General features: G+C 46.2%; 1 protein-coding gene across 1 annotated transcript in view; it reads left to right on the forward strand.

Moving 5' to 3' along the window:
* The window catches only part of LOC119965894 (genetic suppressor element 1-like), a 212,530-nt gene that overhangs the window by 187,242 nt on the left and 10,455 nt on the right, over positions 1-14,833 (forward strand). The window contains 1 exon segment of the mRNA XM_038796865.1: positions 3,894-4,106. Coding sequence (XP_038652793.1) covers positions 3,894-4,106 — 213 coding nt within the window.

The following is a 14,833-nucleotide window of genomic DNA, read 5'->3' on the forward strand; positions in this document are numbered from 1 at the left end:
AAAGTCCACCATGTATCAGACCAGGGCAGACTTTGTCACAATTCTGCCATGTAATGGAGAACGGGCAGAAAAGTGGAGTTGAGGCGGAGATGAGATCAGCCATGATCACATTGAACGGTGGAGCAGGCTTGAGAGGCTCAATTGTTTACTCCTACTGCTAGTTCTTATGTTGTTACATAACCACAGTGGGCCAGATGCAAAGTTTCTTACATAGACCAGGTCGCCAATTTTAAATCATCTGATTCCTTACCCAGTCATACTGCTTCTTTTGGGAGGGCGATTGCACCTCCACCCCCCCTCCAAATTGGGGAAAACGAGATCTATGTGAATCCGGAAGCAATGGCCCATTGGTAGCTCTGCCAGCATGACTCCGTGATGATATTATGCAAGAGAAGGAAGTTGGCGAACTTGAGGCATAACGGTCTGTTAGGTTGTTTCCTCATTGCAGACTTGCATTTCCGAACTGCTCTCTCTACTAGTCTGTTCAAGGCCAGCTGGTATGGGGATGTTCGAATGCGGTGGATGCTGTTTGTTTTGATGAAGTGTTGAAATTCCTCCGTGGTAAACGCGGTGCCATTGACGATCATCAATACTTCAGAGAGGCCGTGGATAATGAAGATACGTCGCAGAGTGTCCATGGTGGCTACTGAGGTTGTTGTCCCAATCTCCTGAACACCCAACAACTTGGAGTGGATGTCACTAGTATCAAGAACGTTCTTCCCAGGAAAGCACCTACAAAATCAATATGCAACCTCTTCACTCTATGACTCCCGTGAGCACACTGCCTGGGACCCTGCTCCCAGGACCCCGTGCATTTTTCCCATGGTCGGGGTCCACATAGATGCAGGTGGGCCATGGGTGGCATGGTTTGCTATGTCTGACAGGAATCACATTAGTGCACTCGGTGCTCAATATCCTGATCACTGATAGACCCCTTATGTAGCTCCTGCCGAACATTTTCATCTTTATTTGGCCAGGACGTGCCCTGTGCAACTCCTGCAGCAACGGCTCTCTTGCTAGGGGTGGTACCACCACCCTGGAACCCCAGAGTAAAACTCCGACCTCACAACTGAGTTCATCTTTTCCGATGAGGTGGGACCTAAGCTGATATAACTGGTCATGGTGCCGCCCGCTCAGGCCATTCGCTTCACCTTTGAAAAGACTGGATCGCGTTGAGTTTAGTTCTTCAGGTGGCCGTTCGCGACTGGCAGGATGTCGAGAAAGTTTAACACCAGTGCAGTCTCCTGTAGGACACGTGGTGATGCCAGATTTTGGGGAAGCGGAAGCCGACTCGGCATTTGTATTTGAGATCTGTGTTCCTGGCAGCTGCTGGTAAATATAGTTACAGGCCACCAACGACAAAGCCCACTGTTATACCCTGGCGGAAGTGATCGGAGGAATTGGTTTGTCCTCACGGAGGAGTCCCAGCAGTGGCTTGTAGGCTGTTACCATCGTGAACGGCAGCCATACATGTGGTGGAATTTCTGGATACCGTAAGTTACAGCAAAACCTTCCTTTTCAGCCTGTGCATACTTCCATTCTATGTCGGTGAGAGTTCGGGAGACAAAGGCCATGGGCCTCTCTGAGCCATCCTCCATCCCATGGGACAGGACCACACCATTACAATAAGTTGAAGCATCGCAGGTCAAGATGATTTGTTTGCTTAGATGAACCAACAAGCTGGACGATTGTAGGGCATGTTTAACGTAGTGAAAGGCCTGTTCCTGTGGTTCTTTCCAATGCCAGTGCTTGTGCTTCTTTAAAAGGAGGTGTAGTGGCACCAACGTTGTTGTGCAATTGGGGATGAACGGACCATAGTCATTAGCCTCCCTAAAAATGATTTTAACTCTGTGAAATTCTTTGGCACTGGGACTTCCTTTATGGCCCTCACCCTGTCCTCAAGAGCATGCAGGCCTTTAGGGTCCACTTTGAATCCTAAGTATATGTCGCCGCTGGCCTAGAATGTACATTTCTCTCACTTCAACCTGAACGATTCAACAAGCGCCTCTGAATCTTCTTAGAACTTCTAAGCTGGATAGGTGCGCTTCATTTGAGGTTCCTGTCACTTAAACCTCATCTAGGTAGACCACAACCGTGGGATGCATTGAAGTAGATTTTTCATTGTGATTTGAAATATTGCACAGACGGAAGAGATACCAAAGGGAACTCGGTGTTATGAAAAAGTCCTTCGTTTATGCTTATTAATGGTCACGAACTTCCGGGAATCCTTGTCCAGTTCCAATTTTAGATAAGTGTGACTTAAGTCAAGTTTCATGTATGTGTGACCCTCCGCCAACTTCGCATAAAGGTCTTCCATCCGGCAAATCTGGGCTCCTTGATTAATCGTAAGTTTGTAGTCCCCACTAATGCTGATTGAGCGGGCTGGTTTTAAAAAAGAGACGATAGAGGCTCTCCGCTCAGAAAATTACATGAGGCTGTGTTCTGCATTCCTGAGGCTAAATGTCGGCATGAACGGAGCATCCGCGGGAGTTTCACGACAGGAAAATTGGCGCGAACCCCTCACTGATTCTGGTACCGGTGAGGGGCTAGCACCAGCGCCGTGAGAAACGCCCACGGATTTGCGCCGAAAAGTCAGAGAAGCTCCGCTTCCGTCTTCAACAACATAATCCCAGCCAAGTTCATATCAAAGCACCAAAACCTGGGACTTGGCTCCACACTCTGCAACTTGATCCTCGACTTTCTGACCCACAGACCACAATCGGTAAGAATAAACAACACTTCCTCAATACCAGGGCCCCACAAGGCTGCAAACTTAGCCCCCTACTATACTCCCTGTACACACACACATGACTGCATTGCAAAATTTAGTTCCAACTCCATCTACAAGTTTGCTGAAGATACGATCATAGTGGACCGGATTGCGAAATACAGGAGGGAGATAGAGAACCTAGTGCGGCGACCATAATCTATCTCTCAATGCCAGCAAAACTAAAGAGCTGGTCATTGGCTTCAGGAAGCAAAGTTCTGTATACACCCCTGTCAGCATCAACGGGTCCAAGTTGGAGATGGTTAGCAATTTCAAATTCCATGGGGTCCACATCTCAAACAATCTGTCCTAGTCCACCCACGTCAACACTACCACCAAGAAAGCACAACAGCGTTTATACTTCCTGAGGAAACTAAGGAAATTCGGCATGTCCACATTAACTCTTGCCAACTTTTACAGATGCACCATAGAAAGCATCCTATCTGGCTGCATCACAGCCTGGTATGGCAACTGCTCGGCCCAAGAACCCAAGAAACTTCAGAGAGTCGTGAACACAGCCCAGTCCATCATACGAACCGGCCTCCCATCATTTGACTCCATCTACACATCCCTGGGGAAAGTGGGCAGCATAATCAAAGACCCCTCCCACCCGGCTTACTCACTCTTGCAACTTCTTCCATCGGGCAGGAGATACAAAAGTCTGAAAACACGCACGAACAGACTCAAAAACAGCTTGAATTAATTTTGTCACCAATGTATTTAAATAGGACCCTTTCTTCAGAAAACACTGATATTATGCAAAACATAGAAATCCATTTGTTACATTCTATGTACGGGATAAAGTAACTGAATTTGTGCAGGGTTTATACGATAGCATGATGTGGTGGAAGTTAACTTGGTGAGAAATAGGAAGCAGCTTGAAGCTAACAGTAAACGGGTGACAGAAGAGTGTTTCCCTGTTGCTAATAACTGAAAACTTTAAATTCAAACATTACATTTTGCCTTTGTGGTTGAGTTGGGATCAACAGGAAATAGCTGCATGACGAATAAATGCTTTGTATCCTTTGCCAAATATGCTGTCCGCAAACTACAATGGCGTTGTAACTGATATCCACCACGCATGTATCTGTTAACTGAAATATCATTTTGTTCATTAACTTTTCAGTGGGTGGTTGGCAGAGTGACATGCTTTGCAGCTCACCGGCTCAGAGTTCAGCGCTGTGTGATGTACCGAAACAGCAAGTGCTTGACAGATTGGATCAGAGCAGACAAGTTAACCCTCAGGCTGAGGAATTGGACAGCCAGGATGAAATGGATCAGAGATCAAAATGGCAGGGAGTGACAGGTGTCCTCGAAGCCTACCAAGAATACATTGAAGGTAAGGATAAATGAAGAGTCCAACTGGACTGAACTTGCAGATCGCTTTGGAGATAACTGCATCATCTACAGGATTGTCTACTTTTTAAACTAAAATAGGCATTTTTCTGGAAACCTTAGCTCATTAAAATCAATAGGGTCAGTTTTAGTTTATTCCGCTCAAATTAAAGAGGGTGCTTGAAAATGGCAGTGGGTCAGTTCAGTGGTGCTGCAGCAGCTGCCATCTTGGGTAGGGGTCCTGAGATGGGCGATCAGAGTGTCTCCCTGTTTTAAATGGCGGCCCATTAATAAACTGGAAATCGGAGCCCACTGACATCAATTGGCACGGTGTCACAGTGGTTAGCACTGGTGCAGCACACCACCAGGGACCTGGATTCCCGGCTTGGGTCATTGTCTGTGGGAAGTCTGCAAGTTCTCCCCGTCTGCCATTCATTTGCCCACTCCTGGCAAATCTCCGACGTGGGGATCTCGCCAGCTCTTCAGCTGATGACCTAGACCCCATCACCTCCACAAGATTTAGCCCGTTGTTTCTGGTAGGGAATTCCATGTCTGTGTTGAAATATTTTCTAATATCTCCCTTTGGTTTTTTTTCAAGAGTTATTTCAGCCTGCCGCATTGGAACCAATTCTTTGTCAGAGTTTGGAACAAGTTGAAAGTGCAATTTTGTATATTAAAAAATAAAGCACAAAGCATTAGTTAAGGAACATGATTTTGATTATAATTTACATGATTTTATGTAGCCCATGCTGGCAAATTGGTATTCCATTTTGGTGGCTGAGGAGGCTAGTTCCTCCAGGGAGTGTGGACAGAGCCAAGCTTTGGCACCACAAGCAGCCTGTCTGCACAGGATGGGGGGGAAAAGAGGAAGAACAATAGTAATAGGGGATTCAAAAGTCAGGGGAACAGGTAGGTGCTACTATGGACGTCAACATGACTCCAGGATAGTGAGATGCCTCGCTGGTGCCAATGCCCGGATATCACTGAACAGTTGCAGGGCATCCTGAAGGGGTTGGGTGATGAGGGAGAGGTCATGGTACATGTTGGTACCAATGACATAGGTAGAAAGAGGCATGAGGTCTTGCATCAAGAATTCAGGGAGTTAGGCAGTAGATTAAAAAACAGGACCTCTCAGGTTGTAACCTCTGGATTACTCCCAGTGCCACGTGCTAGGAAGTACAGAAATAGGAGAATAGCACAGATGAATGTGTGGCTGAAGAGCTGATGCAGGAGGGAGGGTTTTAGATTCCTGAACCACTGAGACCGTTTCTGGGGAAGGTGGGAACTGTACAAGAGGGGACTATCTACATTTGAACCAGAGCGGGATTAACATCCTTGCTGGTAGGTTTGCAAGTGTTATTGGGAGGAGATTAAACTAATTTGGCTGGGGAAGGGGATGTAGACTGTTAGCACAATAGGGACACAACATAACACAGAAAAGCAATTAAGTCAGAGGGAATATGTTTCAAGGGAGTAAGACAAGACTGGATGGCCTCTACTTTAATATCAGGAGTATTACAGGTAAAACGGATGAGTTAAGGGTGAGGATTGACACATGGAATTGTGATATAGTAGCCATGGCGGAGACGTGGTTGAGGGAGGGGCAGGATTGGCAGCTCAACATCCTGGAATATAGAATCTTCAGGTGTGACAGAGGGGGTAAAAGAGAAGGAGGCATTGCACTATTAATTAAGGAGTCAGTTACTGCAGTATGTAGAGATGATATCCAGTAGGGGCATCAAATGAAACTAGAATTTAGGAATAAAAAAGGGACAGCCACATTGATTGCGACCACAACACGATACAATTTAACTTTGTTATGGACAAAGAAGTAGATAAGTTGCAAAAAAGATTTAGAATTGAGTGAGAGTGGATTTCAGTAAAATAAGGCAAGATCTGGCCAAATTAAACTGGGAAGAGTTACTTATGTGGAAATCTACAGAAGAGCAATGGGGGGTGTTCAAAAAGGAAATGGGGAGGATACAGGCCCAAGATGTTCCCTCTCAGGTAGTAGGAAGGAGTAACAAGCCCAGAAAACCATGAATGATCAGAAACATTCAGGATATGGTGAGAAGGAAAAGAGGCTTTTAGCAAACAAAGGGGGCAAATCAACAGAGGCATTAGTGAGTACAGAAAGTGCAGGATAGAGCTTAGCAAAGCCAAAGGTAAAGGCTGCAGTTCAAGTAGACAAGGTTGTTACGAAAGCATATGGAATGCTCTCCTTCTTTGGAAGAGGTATAGAATATAAAAGTAAGGATATAATGTTATAATTGTGCAAACCACTGGTGACGCCACAACTGGAGTACTGTGTGCAGTCCTGGTCGCCACGTGACACACACATTGCTCTGGAGAGAGTGTAGGGGAGGTTTGCAAGAATGTTGCCAGGGCTAGAAAAGTGTGGGTACAAGGAGAGATTGGATAGGTTGGGGTTATTTGGAACAATGAAGGCTGAGGGGTGACTTAATTGAGGTGAACAAAATGATGAGGGGATTGCATAGGGTGGACAGGATAAAATTGTTTCCTTGGTGGAGAATTCTAGAACCAGTGGATATAGATTCAAGATAAGCGGCAGAAGGTGTAGAGGGAACATGAGGAAATTATTTCTCACGCAGATGGTAGTGGGTGGTCTGTAATTCGCTGCCCAAGCTGGTGGTGGAAGCAGAGACCCTAAACCCTTTTAATAAGTTCCTGGATCTCTACTATACATGCTCTAAGCTACAGGGCTATGGACCGGGAGCAGGAAGATGGGATTAGAAAGGGCACCTTGGTGTCGGGCTGGCATGGACGAGATGGGCCAAATGGCCTCCTTCTGTGCTCTAACTTCTCTATGAATCTAAAGCAATTAAGAAAGCAAAATGGGGATATGAGAAAGTTCTGGCTGGTAAAAGTAGGGAAAGTCCCAAGATATTCCATATGTATATTAGTGGGAAGTGGGAAACCAGGGAAAGAGTAAGGACCAAGGGGGAAATCTGTGGGTGGAGCCAGAGGACATTGGTAGGGTGTTGAACAAATACTTCACATTTGTCTTCACCCAAGAGAATGAGGAGGTAGATATGGAACTTGGAGAGAGACTGTAAGATCCTTGAGCAAATTGTCATAGAGAGTGACAAAATATTGGGAGGTGTTGGCAGGCTTAAAAGTGGATAAATCTCCAGATCTGGGTCAATTGTGTCCCAGGATGCTATGGGAGGCAAGGGAGGAGATTGCAGGGGCTCTGAGGCAAATTTTGAATTCCCCTCTGGCCATGGGGGAGGTGCCAGAGGACTGGAGAATAGCTAATGTGGTTCCACTATTTAAGAAAGGTTGTAGAGATAACAACCTCTGACCAGTGAGTCTCAGGTAAGTGATAGGAAAACTATTAGAGAAAATTCTAAAGAAGAGAATCTATCTCCACTTGGAGAGGCAAGGTTTGATCAAGAATAGTCAGCATTGCTTTGTCAGAGGGAGGTCATGCCTAACACATTTTTGAGCGTGTGACCAGGTGTGTAGGTGAGGATAGTGCAGTTGATGTAGTTTACATGGATTTCAGCAAAGCCTTTGACAAGGTCCCACCTGAGAGACTTATAAAGAAGGATAGGTGGATTGGCCATGATAAATTGCCCTTAGTGTCCAAAATTGCCTTTAGTGTTGGGTGGGGTTACTGGGTTATGGGGATAGGGTGGAGGTGTTGACCTAGGGTAGGGTGCTCTTTCCAAGAGCCGATGCAGACTCGATGGGCTGAATGGCCTCCTTCTGCACTGTAAATTCTAAGATAATACACATGGGATACAGGGTAACTTGACACGGCGGATTCAAAATTGGTTTAGTTGTAGGAGACAGAGTGTGATGACACTGCTTTAGTGACTGGAAGCCAGTGTCCAGTGGTGTAGCACAGAGATCTGTGCTGTGTCCCCTATTGTTTGTTATTTATATAAATGACATAGATGACTATGGAGGGCAGGATCAGTAAATTTGCAAATGATACAAAGATTGGCCCGGTGGTTAACACTGAGGTTGAAAGTCTTGGGTTACAGGAAGATATAGACGGGATGGTCAAATGGGCAGAAAAGTGGCAGATGGAAATTAACCCTGAGATGTGTGAGATGAAACACTTTGGAAGGAGTAATTTGACAAAAAAGTATTCAATGAATGGCCTGACAATGGGAAGTTCCGAGGAACAAAGGCTCCTTGACATGTTTGTCCATAGATCTCTGAAGGCAGAAGGGTAGGTTAATAGGGTGGTGAAAAAGGCATATGGGACACTTGCCTTTATTCATCGAGGTTTAGATTACAAAAGCAGGGAGGTCATGTTGGAGTAGTATAGAGCCTTGGTAAGGCCACAGCTGGATTACTATGTGCAATTCTGGTCGCCAACATTAGAAGAAGGATGGGATTACACTGGAGGGGGTGCAAAGGAGATTCACCAGGATGTTGCCTGGGATGGAACATTTAAGTTATGAAGAGAGGTTTGATAGGCTTGGGTTGTTTTCTCTGAAGCAGAGAAGAACGAGGGGGTGACCTGATTGAGGCGTACAACATTATGAGGAGCATGGACAGGTGGATAGGAAGCAGCTGTTGAAGGGTCAGTTACGAAGGGACACAAGTTCAAGGTGAAGGGCAGGAGGTTTAAGGGGTACTTGAGGAAAAACGTCTACCCAGAGGGTGGTGACAGTCTGGAATGCACTGTCTGGGAGGGTGGTAGCGACTGGTTGCCTCACATCCTTTCAAAAGTACCGGGATGAGCACATGGCACGTCATAGCACTCAAGCCTATGGGCCAAGGGCTGGTAAATGGGATTAGGTAGGCAGGTCAAGTGTCTTTCATGCGTCGGTGCAAACTCGATGGGCTGAGTGGCCTCCTCTGCACTGTATTTTCTGTGATTCTTTGAAATTGAGACTGAAAAAGGTATGTAGCGGTTAAGGTGTTGTTTTCCAAGAATGTGTGAAAGTTCAAAGAAAGTTTCACACTGTTCATTGTAGTTATTTCTCCTGCATTGCCTGCTGCTGTCATCCAAGTATTGACTCCTGCTGGGATCCAAGTATTGACTCCTGCTGGGATCCAAGTATTGACTCCTGCTGAGAACCAAGCATTGATTCCTGTTCAGATCCAAGAATTAACTCTTGCTGAGATCCAAGGACTGACTCCTGCTGTCATCCAAGTACTGACTCCTGCTGACATCCAAGGACTGACTCCTGCTGTCATCCAAGTACTGACTCCTGCTGACATCCAAATACTGACTCCTGCTGACATCCAAGTACTGACTCCTGCTGACATCCAAATACTGACTCCTGCTGTCATCCAAGTACTGACTCCTGCTGTCATCCAAGGACTGACTCCTGCTGTCATCCAAGTACTGACTCCTGCTGTCATCCAAGTACTGACTCCTGCTGACATCCAAGTACTGACTCCTGCTGTCATACAAGTATTGATTTCTGCTGGGATACAAGTATTGATGCCTGACTTCTGCTGGGATCTAAGCATTGATTCCTGTTGGGATCCAAGTATTGATTCCTGCTGGGATCCAAGTATTGACTTTTGCTAGGATCCACATATTTATTCCTGCTGGTATCCAATTGTTGATTCCTGCTGGGATCCAATTGTTGATTCCTGCTAGGATCTGATTATTTATTCCTGCTGGTATCCAAACATTGATTCCTGCTGGTATCCAAGTATTGACTCCTGCTAGGATCTGATTATTTATTCCTGCTGGGATCTGATTATTGATCCCAAAGTTCGGCCACTGATGAGCCATGATCTCATTAAATGGCGGGCAGGCCCGAGAGGCTGAATGGCCCACTCCTGTTCCTAATGGGATCCAAGCATTCTTTATGGGCACTCTACTCCCGACTTCTGAGTCCCTGGCATCCCAAAAAAAAACACTACTTCTGATTGCATTTCTTGTCAGATCACAGACAACTGTCCAAATTCTCAGCAGTATTATTTAGAAAACGAGGACAGTTCTGATCAAGTGGAGTGACTGATAGTGCAGGTACAATGTTTAAGTAGTTCATATGCGTAGATTCAGATCTATTGAGCATAATCTTTTCTCTCGCTGGTGGCGAGTTTGGAGGCGGGAAGGACATGTAATTCGGTGGGATGCTGGAGTACATGTACCCCGTTACCTTCCCACCTACGTCCAAATTAGGTTCTGGCCAGGAATGCCCATGGTCGACCTACCCACCCCCCCTGCCTAATGAGTCCCTTAAGTGGCCAATTAATGACCACTGAAGGGTCTCATCCCACCAGCACTGCTGTTAACCCAACATCAGGTGGGCCTAAACTGTGTAGCCAGTTTTTCACCTCCGGCGGAGCTGGTTCATCAATCAAATGCATTCAGTGTCTGATCAGGAGAGTGATCATCAGAGGAGGGGGGAGCACTGAGAACCACCCTCCTGCTCTTGCTCCTGACCACCCTGTGCCCCTGTCCCTGTGACTCTCACCCCATGAACCACAAACCCCAACATTACATATTTGTGGCCTAGATTGCTGCACGATGCTGGACCCTGTGGCTGCCCTTCCCACAACAGCCATGGCCTCCCCTCAGCACAAGAACTGCCAGCTCTCAGACGGTGGGACTTCCAGCCCTTGTGTCTTGGTTCTGGGGGAGGGCCCGCTGTTGGCCTCGCCACTGCCTTGAGTGGCTTGTGGCTCAGCGGGCCTTCCTGAAAAGAAGCAATGCAGGTCATTCGGCAACCAGCAAGTCAGAATCCCCTCCCCTACCGTTCAACGCCTCAGATTCCTTCCAGTTTGGAGTTTCAGGAGAAGCAAGGAAATAATAACAATAATTGCTTATTGTCACAAGTCGGCTTCAATTAAGTTACTGTGAAAAGCCCTAGTCGCCACATTCCGGCGCCTGTTCGGGGAGGCTGGTATGGGAATTGAACCCGCGCTGCAGGCCTTGTTCTGCATTACAAGCCAGCTGTTTAGCCCACTGTGCTAAACCTGCCCCAAATGCTCAATGACAATCTACATAGGCCAGACTTCAATCCTCAACATGCTTGTCCTCCACATGTTTGATCTCTAGATTGCTATGAGAATAATTTCTAATCCATTTTTGACAGGCATAAGAAGTTTCAAACTGCATCATTGTAAGAGAGTTGGAATGCTCCCAAATCATAGAATAGAATTTACAGTGCAGAAGGAGGCCATTCGGCCCATCGAGTGTGCACCGGATCTTGGAAAGAGCATCCCACCTAAGCACATGCCTCCACACTATCCCCGTAACCCAGTAACCCCACCCAACCTTTGTGGACACTGGAGGAAATCTGAGCACCCAGAGGAAACCCACGCAGACACGGGGAGAACGTGCAGACTCCGCACAAATGTAGCTAGAATTACACACACTATATTTGAATAAAATAGAAAGAGTCAGTATAGAATGTCAGTGCCAAAGCATTTTTGGGGAACAGAAAGACTTTTATTGCTGCAAAACTGAATTCATGGAATCCCTACAATGCAGAAGGAGGCCATTCAGCCCATCGAGCCTGCACCAACCCTGACATATGGGAAGCCCAGAATCTCTATAAATGTTTCCCAGCATCACACCCTGGAGAGGACTCTCCAGTCTCACAGTAGAGCATTAAGACAACACAGGAGGCAGCAGTTATGAGTGATAAGCACAACTCAGTTCACATAGAAAATGGATGCTATGGGCTGTCTCCGATGATGGAACTGGCCATCATGTCCCACTGGTCAGCCACCACACACCTCAAGTCGCAGCCCTGACTAGTAAGGTGCAGACCTGCCATGACCCAACTACTTCAATAGGTGTTTGGAGCTCAGAGCCCTTGCTGGATGGAATCCGTGCACCAGGCAAACAAATTAAATCAACAAACCAAGAGATGTCAATTCTTCCACTGGCAAGTAGGAACATGAGGACCATGTGCACAGGACTAAGAGAAAACTTGCAGCTGGCCGATAACACATGCAAGACAACTGTGACTGACATGGAGCTCGACAGGCTGAACATGGAGAACCTTTCCCTACAGAACACAGGTTCTCCGAGAGCACATCACTGAAAGAAAAAACATTTTTCTTCCGTATTTCTTCCGACCGGTATGGCTGAAGTGATGCGCATATAAAGCAAAGGCATGTGATGTGAGGTGTGCACCTTGGCGATGAGAGCCGTGCGCCCCATTTGCATCAAATTAAAGCATGACTATTTATTTTGTTTTTCACCATTTGAGCTTGGTGACAGTTCTATTAATATATGAATGATTAAGCAGTTTCTATAACTCATTCTGAAATATTCGGCATCTATCAGTTTTATTCAATCTTATTCACAGGGTCATGGTTAGTGAACATTCCAATTTCAATCAGACTGAGATGAAGGAGGGCCAATTCATGTGGCCCACTCACTAGTCTAGGTTGCCTATCACTGCTCTGGACACAATAGAAAGCCTGTCTGTCATGAACTCAGCATGTCAGAGTTGAGCAAAGCTATTGATTCGCTTGCCATAGGCAAAGCTCCGGGTACAGATGCTATACCACCTGAACTCATCATGCAGAGGAGTCTGGCGCTCCAGCAGCATCTGCGCAAACGTCACTGCATCTGCTGGAGGGAGGGAGGGGGCAGTGCTTCAGAATATGTGGGATGCATAGATTGTCGCCATGTGCAAGAACAAATGTAACTGCAGTGATTACAAAAACTATCAAGGCATCGCCCTGCTGAGCATTTTCTGGTGTTGCCCTTGTCAGATTGCAGATCCTGGCAGAATGCATCATTCCCAAATCCCAGTGTGGTTTCAAAACTGGAAGATCAACAATTGACATGATCTTCTCAGTCCAGCAGCTGCAAGAGAAATGCAGTGAATAAAGGAACCCACTATATATTGTCTTCATCAGTCTCATCAAGGTGTTCAACTATGTGAGCAGGGTCTATTAAAGCAGCTTCAGAAAATTGGCTGCCTGCTGAAACTGCTCAGTGTGATTTCCTCTTTCCATGTCAACATGACGGATAAGGTCAGCTGTGACAGTGCAACATCCAAAACCTTTGAGATCCACAGTGAGGTCAAACAGAGTTGTGTTCTGGCACTGACATCCTGGTATATTCCTTTCTTTCCTGCTGTCATATGCCTTCATGTCATCTACAGAGGGTGCCTACTTACATAGATACATAGAAGATAGGAGCAGGAGGTGGCCTTTTGGCCCTTCCAGACTGCTCCGCCATTCATCACGATAATGGCTGATCATCCAACTCAATAGCCTAATCCTGTTTTCTCCCCATAGCCTTTGATCCCATTCTCCCCAAGTGCGATATCCAGCCGCCTCTTGAATATATTCAAAGTTTTAGCATCAACTACGTCCTGTGGTAATGAATTCCACAGGCTCACCACTCTTTGTGTGAAGAAGTATCTCCTTATCTCTGTCCGAAATGGTTTACCCTGAATCCTCAGGCTGTGACCCCTGGTTTTGGACACACCCATCATTGGTAACATCTTCCATGCATCTACCCTGTCTAGTCCTGTTAGAATTTTATAAGTCTCTATGAGATTCCCCCCTCATTCTTCTGAACTCCAGTGAGAACAATCCCAACCTAGTCAACTCTCCTCATATGACAGTCCCGCCATCCCTGGAATCAGTCTGGTAAACCTTCGCTGCACTCCCTCGAGAGCAAGAACATCCTGCCTCAGAGAAGGAGACCAAAACTGCACACAATACTCCAAGTGTGGCCTCACCAAGGCCCTGTACAATTGCAGCAACACATTCCTGCTTCTATACATGAAACCTCTTGCAATGAAGGCCAACATACCATTAGCCTTCTTTACCGCCTGCTGCACCTGCATGCTTACCTTCAGCAAATGATGCACAAGGACACCCAGGTCCCGCTGCACACTCCCCTCTCCCAATTTACAACCATTCAGGTAGTAACCTGCCTTCCTGATTTTGCTTCCAAAATGAATAATCTCACACTTATCCAAATTATACTGCATCTGCCATTGGTTTGCCCATTCGCCCAACTTGTCCAGATCTTGCTGTAGGATCCCTGCATCCTCGTCACAATTCACCCTCCCACCTAATTTGGTATCATCTGCAAACTTTGAAATGTTACATTTTGTTCCCTCATCCAAATCATTAATATATATTGTGAATAGCTGGGGTCCCAGCACCGATCCCTGCGGTACCCCATTGGTTATTGCCTGACCATTTGAAAAGGACCCATTAATCCCTACTCTTTGTTTCTTCTCTGCCAACCAGTTTTCTATCCACCTCAATACATTTCCCCCAATTCCATGCGCTTTCATTTTGCACAATAATCTCTTATGTGGGACTTTGTCAAACGCCTTCTGAAAGTCCAAATATACCACATTGACTGGCTCCCCCTTGCCACTGTACTGGTTACCACTTCAAAGAATTCCAACAGATTTGTCAAGCATGATTTTCCCTTCATAAATCCATGCTATCTCTGACTGACCCTACCACTGCTTTCCAAATGTTCAGCTATAAAGTCCTTGATAATGGATTCAAGCATTTTCCCCCCTACCGATGTTAGGCTGACTGGACTATAATTCCCTACTTTCTTTCTACCTCCCTTTTTGAATATCGGAGTGACGTGAGCTACCCTCCAATCTGCAGGGAGAGTTCCAGAGTCTATAGAATCCCGGAAGATGAGCACCAATGCATCCACTATTTCCAGAGCCACCTCCTTAAGCACTCTGGGATGCAGATTCTCAGGCCCTGGGGATTTATCCGCCTTCGATCCCTTCAGTTTTCCCAGCACCATTTCTCTACTAATACCAGAACTTATGGAAA

This window comes from Scyliorhinus canicula, chromosome 5 (assembly GCF_902713615.1).
Source record: "Scyliorhinus canicula chromosome 5, sScyCan1.1, whole genome shotgun sequence".
NCBI lineage: Eukaryota > Metazoa > Chordata > Chondrichthyes > Carcharhiniformes > Scyliorhinidae > Scyliorhinus > Scyliorhinus canicula.